Raw genomic sequence first — 9097 nt, forward strand, 5'->3', positions numbered from 1 at the left:
CTGTGAGAGAGTGGCTGTCAAAATACCTGCGCATTCTCGGGACGGCAGAAAAAGAAGAAGAAAACGAAAATGCGGTGTTGCCATTTACCCATGTCCAACTGGTGATAATGGGTCGTCGGTAATGATGTGTTTATTTAGCTACAGCAAGGAAAAAACCCGCCTCTATCGAGATTAATAAGACATGACTAGACGGATAGATTGAAAGAGGGCCTCTTTTTTTTAAGCCTATGTAGATGACTACCGCTCTTTCTGCACTATGTAGATGACTACCGCTCTTTCTGCCCACTGTGACTCTTTGATTTCTCAAAAAAAAAAAAAAAAATTCTTCAACTCCTTCTTTCTTGACCGACTTTATCGCTCTGCGGGCCTGAAAGGTCTCGTGATGGTGTTGCTAGCGGAGGGTTCGGCATACCGATTTCGGCGAGAATGCCTATAAAAAGGTGTAGTCACAAGAGAGGGCGTACAGTTACCGTTGTCGCTGCAAGTACAAACCAAATATCTAATCCCCATCTTCGTATTCTTCATGATTTGTGCGCATTCTGTTGGGGGCGAGAACCCTGCTTGTCGTGCATGTGAGTCGGATCCGGGGTTCGAGTGGTACACGAGAGGCCTCTCTGTCTCGTCCATTTCCTCTTTCATCTTGGCTTGTGTAAATAGCGCCCATACTATCGGGAGCCTGTTGAACCTCTGTGTGATTTGTAAACGCCGTCTCGTGTTGTTGTCCTCTTGCTTTCTTTGTGCCTGCCCAGCTTTTTGCTCCCAAAACACCAAACTTTCTTCTTCCTTTTTTTTTTTTTTTTGACTTGAGGCTTGCAAAACTCAAAGCCGCCAGTCATTTTTGTATCATCGGGCGCGTAGTAATACACTACCATCATAACAAGTAATGCTCGCTGCGTAGAAAGGGAATGTGCGGCTTGCGCCGGGCGCCAAGGTGCAGCAAACGTCTGCAGGTCATGAGCACTGCTTGAGACAAAGAAGAGATGGCATAGTGAATCTGTTTCGAACCTTGGTTTTTTTTTTTCTACTGATGCAAACAGCTTTTACAATATCAACTTTTTTCATTTTTTATCATTTCATTCTTGTTCCAAGTTTCTTTCTCCTTTCCAGCCTCTTCTTCTTCTTTTTCATCTTCGCAAAAGACTACCTACATACGACCAAGACTTTCGGCCAATCACGGCGCTGCAGGTTACCCAAATTGGCCAAAACTGCGACACCAAGGCCCCACCTCGGCGCCAAAGCATCCAGCATCATCCCATCCACAACCAGTCGTCCAACTATTGTCCCCTGATTTCATTCTTTTGTTTTTTTTTTGTTTTTTTTTCTACTTTTATTTTCTTGCTTTACATACCTCAACGGAATCCAATTAACTCCCACATGACATTTTTCTCTAGCTCTGGACTCTATATTTGAACCTGGCTGTGGAGCCAGAACCCCCCCCCCCCCAGACCGACATTTGTCCAACAAGGCGCTCTTGGCCTGTCGATTCATCTATACATTGCGCTTGTCGTAACATGCAGCGCCGCATCTTTTTATCTTTCTCACACGCAAACTGCTCTCGTTCATGCCAGACAGCTAGCCAGCCACATCTCGTTTGTGCTTCCTCCACCACGACATGAGACTCCCCAGTGCCGGACTCCGCCCCAAAGGTAATTCGTCCTCGACTCTTGGTGACTGCCCTTTTTACCACACGTCCGGCCCGCGTCCAGCCTTTGGGCGCTTCCCAATACTTGATGTCCTGCAGAGATGATATGACGTTTCACTGTGTGCATTCGATTGTGACCTCTCCTTTTGCCCTGTTTCCCCCCCCCCCCCCTCTTCCTTCTCCTTCCTCTTTCACCTTTTCGACTTGTGCTTCACAGTGTGCTTGCCTTTTTTTTTCCCTACTACAAACTTGTATTTCCTTTGTCTTACGCTGCCTTGTGAACCAGACACACGGGTTATTTGCGCTGGCCAGCAAATCGACATTCGTTTTTTTTTTCCCTCTTGATATTATTACGCGCCCACCACACATCATAACCACGTTTTTGAGGCTCGACACATTCACTGCCCTTTTCATCAGTCTTCTTCTTGGCCGATCTGCGGCTGGCCGCAGCTTCACACATCATAGCCATATCTTGCTGTCCTCCCAAGAAAAACGTTCAATCAGCTATTTGCGACCAGTAATCTTCTAGGGCAGGCCACCTCCTACGACAGACCATCTCCTACGACAGACCATCTACCACGACCAGCCCGTCTAATACGTACGACTAAGCCATCTACTATAACCAGCTGTCGAATACGACCCAGTCGTCTACTACAACCAGTCATCAAATCCCATCAGCCTTCCGTAACATCTCACAGCTTCTACCCCAAAGAAATCTACATAGACAGACACACACACACACACAACCTCTACGATGCACCGACGTCGAGCCGTCGTGCTCGCACTCCTCGCCGCCGCGGCGCGCAGCGTCCACGCCATACCCAAAGAATTCTACACCAGCAGCAGCAACGGCGTCTGCCCGAAAAGCGACCTCGAGGCCTGCCCGTCCTCCCTGCCGTCGGGCTTCTGCTGCCCCTCGGGCCAGCAGTGCCTGCCGCTCGCCGGGCTGACCACGGCGCTCTGCTGCCCCTCGGGCCGGTCCTGCGAAAAGATTTCGCCCATTACGTGCGACTTGAAGCTGCAGAACCCCAAAGAAAACCCCGACGCCACGGTAATCACCTCGGTCTTTGACGTCAATCTTGAAATTTGCGACAATGGCTGCTGCCCCTTTGGGTACTCGTGCGCCAACCGCGTGTGCGTCCGCAACGCCAGCCAGTCGAAGAAACCGGGCGAGGAGAGCGGCAAGTCATCGTCGACGACGACTGCGTCGGCGTCCTCGACAGCCGAAGCAACGTCAACCGCGTCGACAACGGCCACAGACGTTGCCACGTTGTCGCAGACCACCACCGCCACCGCAACCGTCACCTCAACACCGGATAGCAGCAGCAGCGACGCCGACGCCGGCAAGGGCATCAAGTCCAAGACCATGTCCATCATTGGCGGCGTCGTCGGCGCCACCCTCGTGCTTCTCATCCTCATCGTCGTCGGCATCCTGTGCGTGCGCCGCCGCCGCAAGCGCGCCGCCGGCGCCAACCCCCTCGGCGAAAAGACGGGCTACCACCGCGCCGGCTCCACCACTTCCTCGGCCCGCGCCCGCGGCCTCAACATTTCCGAGCCCATTCTTCAAGAAAATTCGTACCGCAGCGACTTTATCCTCAAATCTCCCTCGGCCGCCTCCTCCATTAGCCAGCGGGCCGTCAACACCCGGTGGAGCGGCGGCGGCATCGGCGTCGCCCCCCCGCGCATCCCCACTCCGCCGGTCTCCAACCGGCAGCAGCAGCAGCAGCAGCAGCGCCGGGAGGACCCAGAGTTTCCGAACCCATTCGCGTCGCCGAACCCGTCAATGGCCGAGGACCGGCGCTACTCACTCGCATCGTCGGACATGTTTGACGAGACGGGCCTGAGGACGGGCCAAGTCGTCACCGGCAAGCCCGCGCCTATTCGCAACATGCGACCCTCGAGCCGGCGCATCTCGCGGGAGCCGCAACATCTCCACGCCATGGCCGACGAGAGAATCGACGTCTTTTCCGATGAATACGCGGTGCCTCAGCAGCAGCAACAGCAGCAGCAGCAGTATTCATATCAGCAGCGGGACGCGTATGGGGGCGCCAAGGATCGCATGACGAAAATGACTACCTTTTCGCAATTAATGGACAAGGCTGACCTCGGGGATCTGTACCGCGGGAAGCGCTATGTGCCCGGTTCGCCGCCGCGTCTTTGAAAAATGAAGTCATGTTTTTTTTTGCCAATCATTCTTCTACGTCTCTTGCATAATTCACCAAATCTCATGATAGACATGTACGTTTTCATGGCGAGGGAACAGCATCATCTGTTTTTTTTTCTTTTTTACCCTGTATTTTGTTTTGCCCTCTGCTGGAGGGATTTCAGCCTTGTTTCGGTATTCTTTGATTCCTTTCTTTCAGGCTTGACGGGAGAGTTTGCACACAACATCACCTAGATAATTGTACTCCTCTGGATATCTTCCTTAGTCTTTAACGACTATTAGACATAAATATCAAAATATTAAAGATTCAGCCAGGTTGACTCTGCTATCATGTACATGTATCCGCTCCAGATCCTCCACAATGACAAATGATGCTGGCTTACGGAATTCAGACAAGATGCGGAATGATGATCTAAAAAGTCGCTCGTATCGCTCGCTATCCAAAGATTCATGACAATGCACAAACACAGTCGCATCTATTGTGTATCCAACATAGCACACACACACTAGGCCACTTCGCTCGACTGCAAATTTACATGACCACGCATTTCCTATGGTCCTTCTGTGGAAGCTGTGTTGGAACATCTGTCCAGCCCGAGTCTTCCAGGCTAGAGCCTGTTGGCTGAGGTTCCTTGGACTTTTTCGACTTGGGCCTCCACCCGCGCTTTTTGGCGTCAACGATATTCTTTGCGGCTCCCCGCTCTGCTCTACTAGGTCTCCGGCTCACGCGCATCGGTGATCTCGTTGAGCCTGCTGGTGGCGAGGACAACCATGAAGGCAGATGCCGGGCCTTTTGTGATGGGCCATTGCCGCCTTCGTTTGGCAGCGACGGAAATAGCGATTGTACAGGCTGGCTGGGTTGGCCTGGGTTGAAAGGAATAGACTGTCGCGGTCGTCGAGGCACTGGTGCCAGTATTTGTGTCTCCCCGGGAGAGTCAAAGGCACCGCTCACACCCTTTGGCGTGCTGATGATGAGCGGCTGGTCTTCGTCAGGATTGACTAGTGGCACATCGGGCGCTGACTCGTATTCGACAGTGTGATGCTTGGTGGGTGGTTCCATCAAGCTTGCTCGGCTACCTGGGACAGACCATTGGTTAAGGATTCCGCCAGAAAGACGTCGCGGAGCGCCCATGCTTATTCTCTTATTCAGTCGGTTCATTTGGTCACTGCTGGGAGCTGGTGGAAATGAACTCGACGCCAATTCAGCCATGGTTGCGTCTGATGCTGGCGCCGAGTACGCTGCAATGTCGTGGTGAACAGGTGGCGGCACTTGCTGCAATTGCATGGGGCCTACCAAAGGCCAAGTTTGCGCGTTGGAGAGTCTGCGATTATGCACCTGTTCTTCGCCGACTGAAGAGAGCTGCGCTGGAGGAATTGCGACTGACAAACCTAAGTTGTCAATTTGTCCGTGATTTGGCTGAATCTGCTCAACTGCATCTGAGTATTCAAGGGTTGCGGGCGTAGTCGCTACAGTTGCCGTTTCAGATTGGCGCAAATCTGGAGAGACAGATTCCATTTGTGGCTCCTCTGATACACCCCTAGCCGATTGGCCCTCCGGCGCAGGCGAGGCAGATGGAGAAACTCCGTACAAATCATCTGGTACCGATTCGGCATCTACTGGCATGGCCAAAGGCGTTGATAGCGGGCGCGGGATTTCCTCAAATCGCTGCATGCTACTATACGTTGTTTCGTCGCTTGCGGTTCGTTGGCGAAGAGGGATGCTGACCCCATGCATCTGGGCTTGCTGGGCACGAGGAGAAAACTGACCAGGCCATGCTGGAGTTTGCGTTGACACAAGGGCAGTAAACGGTCGTACCGGTGACGGCAGCGGTGCAACGGCTGGCCGTCGGAGGAATGCGGGCATAGTGCCAGGGTCGTCTGGCTGATATGGAGGTGGCGGAGGAACCCAATTATCAGCATCGCTCTCGTGGGGAAGTTCGCCTCGCCCGTCAGCGCGGCGATAGACGACTCTCTGGCCATCAGCGGTGCGTGGGTTCAGTCGACGGTTTACCGCAGCGGCCGTGGCAGCACGTCGAAGGGTTGTCGTGGAACGAGGACTTGCATGAGAGTACGGGGCATCCAACGCCTCCATTTCGTCCGTGGGAACGAAAGATTCTTCCTCATCTCCCTCGGTCCTGTTCACAGGGTTGACTCCGACCTTTCTTGGCACCAGGGGGTCATCATCCTCTGTTGACTGTTTGGGTGGCATGGGTGGCATGAGATGCTGGCTTGCGGTGGTGGCGGCGCGGAGCAACTGATTGCGGCTAGAGCGGTTCTGTACCACGGTGCGCCGGCGCACGATGGCTACTTCCGTCTCAATATCGCGTTGTTCTTCTTGCAAGACCTCGGCGTCATCTGTCCCGACGTCGATGGTGACTTCACGTTTGGATCCGCTTCTCGGGCCATACTCGAAATCTAGAATACACACACGACCGCCATCTACAAAGTCAATGTCCTCTTCATCGGTCACCAGTAGAGAGGGCGATATCCCTCGCGAGGTAACCAGCAAGCGATCTTTTGCAGACGAGTCGGCAAAACCTTCTACCCATTTGACAGTGCTGATGGCAGTCAGATCAGCGACCTTTGTACCTGCCATGAAGTGATTGCGAGTCTTGTCGCACAGAAGCTGCCATTGAGGGAGACTGGTGTTTTCATCTTGACCACGAGATGAGTTGTGACGCGAGAGGTTACTTTGTTGGCTGCTGTTCCTGCCGGGTCCGGAGGAGCCTTCGGAAATACTGAGCTGTTGTTCCGGAACGGCATCCAAATCTTCGGGTACGCCATATACCCAAACTTGGCTACCGTGAAAGCCAGCTGCCACTAAATGGCCATGGTAGGCAGCAGCTGGTAGGGTGCTTGGAAGAAGTTTGGACTGCGAGGAAGGTTGTGAAACTGGGCCGGTAAAGTAGGTGGTGCCGTTGCGGAGGTCGTCGATGCGAATGGCGCGAAACGCCTCGAAGCTGCGGTCGTAGGCAAAAGCCCAGCAAGCCTCCTCCTGGGTGCCATTCTGTAGCAGAACAGCATGGCTGCAATCATGACTAGTGTTGGGAAAGAGGATCGAAGTCGTCCACATGGCGCTGAGGTTATCCTGGTCGGCGACAGTGGCTGGGTCATAGTAAGGAGCGGTCAAGACGACCGTGTTGGGAGGATTCGAGTGTATGGTGGTGCCCAGAATCTGTGTGCCGTCAAAGGAAAATGCAAGGTTGTCGACAGGATCACATTTGACCTGGCGGCGCTCGGTTGACATGGCATTGGGATGTAGGGAGGAGACTTCGATTCCGGTATCGTAGGCAGCGGCCATGACGGAGCCGCAAGAAGAGATGGCAATGGTGCGAGGATTGTTGTCGAGAATAATAGCATGCTTTCTTTTAGGTGGGCTCACTTGGAGGTCATAGAGGTTAACCTGCATTTCGGTGGAGAGTACGACGAGAGTGGCTGCATCGTCGGTGATGGTGGCAGATACGGGACGCCGTTGGATTTTGAGTTCGCGCTTGACTTGAAGATCGGGGCCACTGACGGCGAGGACGTAGATTCGAGATGAATTGTAGGCGAGAAGGTAATGGCCCTTGGAGGAGGCACTAAACTGCATGCCCTCGCCACCGGGACAGGAGGAGGAGCTATTCGAGTTTGAAACCAGCTTGACGAGGGTTTCGGAAGGGCGATTGTAGGCATTGAAGAGATTGCGCTTGACCTCACGGGCAAAGAGGCGGCGGAATCTAGGCAAGTCATCATCTTGAACCTTGGCAAAGCCAGCGTGGGCGGTGGCGTAGGAGGCGCATCGTTGAAGCTGGCTTGCGTAGAGGTCGGCTTGCTGGGAGACGCGACGGGTCTGCTGGTTGAGGACAATGAGGGAGGCGAAGCAGTCGGGGTCGGCAACAAGGAGGATTCTGCCGGAATCATTAGTGGCTAGATTAAACGGATCGTTGAGATGTGATTCGAATGTGCGTACTGCGAGATGATTTCGTCGGGGAGCCGCTCAAATGCTGACGGTGAGACGTTGCTACACAGAGCGGCGGCATCAGGTTTGGGGGTCGACGGCGGGGAGGGCGATGTCATGGGCGCAGCGTCGGCCATGCTGGCGGCAACGTTTGGAGACGAAGAGGCCGCGGCCGGTTAGACTTTGGGCGACATGGAGGAGTCTTGAAAGGATGTCAAGATTCGCAACCTGTTTTGGAAGTGATTTCGACTATCTTTTGAAGGAAACAAGGACAAACGAAAGGCTTGAGAGGAGGAGTAGGACGAGGTCAGCGGTGCCATGTGCCTTGGCAGTGACAAACGGCGGCTGTGCCTGTCAGACCACCGTTATAGGGGGGAGGCTTAATCCGTACCAGAGGTACCTAGGTAGGTATGGCGGGTACTTGCCGTTGGGTGCCATATTATTTTGGGGCAAAACTTGATAGTTAATTAGAGCTGTAATAATAATAGGCGATTAATGAATTACTCTACGAAAGACCTAGAGTGACATGGATCATTTTACTGATGAACCATGGTCGCACCATAGGTAGGCCATGGTTGCATCGTCACATAGCATCCATCCCCAACATCCATCAGCCATCGCTACCACCATGCTTGCATGCCACCCAAGCTCGCCCTTCTAACTAATCCGTAGGCTCGGCGACTTTTTCATCTTGAGCGACCCTGTCGATTATTTTTACCACGCAGTGTGTATCTCGGGCAGCAATACGCAACATTTGAGATGATTCTGACAAGGCCGTGAGTTGGTCAGGATTCTAAATACTCCGTTGTCACGCCAAAAAACACAGACGCCTGTTCCTTGACGTTCAGTTATTGTCCCTCATATGTGGCATCCGTACATATCATGGACAGAACATACCTCAGACGAGGCCCGAGCAAAGAAAGACATGGCAGCCTCACCACGCTGGCCTGAATCATGCGTCAAACACGGAGGCAGACCGGACGAATTCCGCCTCACCGCGCATCCATCTCGCCCAATGCTTGGCGGCGTCGACGTCCGCTGTCGTCAGCGTCAACACGTTGTGTGATGCAATTTTGCTCTGATTTTTTTTGGGCTAGATAGCTTGGCCATCTTGCCGCGAATGCAGAATCCCCGCATCTGCCAACCCTCCACCCGTACAAAAAACTTACAAGTGCCGAGTTCATCTATAATGCCAAGGTCAAGTTCCGCGCGGCCATAGATTGCGACGACGACGTGGCGTTTGGAATCACTTGCGCGCCGCAGCATCTACATCTGCCAAGAATCGTCCGATAAGAACGGGCTATTCACCAATGCCATGGATAATCAACAAGTAGACCATGTGCTACTAAAAACC

The 9097-nt window shown here is 53.2% G+C and overlaps 2 protein-coding genes across 2 annotated transcripts; one reads left to right on the forward strand and one right to left on the reverse strand.

Moving 5' to 3' along the window:
- Positions 1 to 2396: 2396 nt before the first annotated feature.
- Positions 2397 to 3803, forward strand: BBA_04320 (uncharacterized protein; the record flags this gene model as incomplete). The annotated part of the gene is made up of 1 exon (XM_008599417.1): positions 2397 to 3803. One exon carries the CDS (start codon positions 2397 to 2399, stop codon positions 3801 to 3803), a length of 1407 nt encoding a protein of 468 aa, XP_008597639.1.
- Positions 3804 to 4338: 535 nt separating this feature from the next.
- BBA_04321 (F-box domain-containing protein) lies at positions 4339 to 7880 on the reverse strand (the record flags this gene model as incomplete). The annotated part of the gene is made up of 2 exons (XM_008599418.1): positions 4339 to 7693; positions 7756 to 7880. 2 exons carry the CDS (start codon positions 7878 to 7880, stop codon positions 4339 to 4341), a joined length of 3480 nt encoding a protein of 1159 aa, XP_008597640.1.
- Between the last annotated feature and the right edge of the window lie 1217 nt (positions 7881 to 9097).

This window comes from Beauveria bassiana (genome assembly GCF_000280675.1).
Source record: "Beauveria bassiana ARSEF 2860 unplaced genomic scaffold BBA_S00009, whole genome shotgun sequence".
NCBI classification, from domain to species: Eukaryota; Fungi; Ascomycota; class Sordariomycetes; order Hypocreales; family Cordycipitaceae; genus Beauveria; species Beauveria bassiana.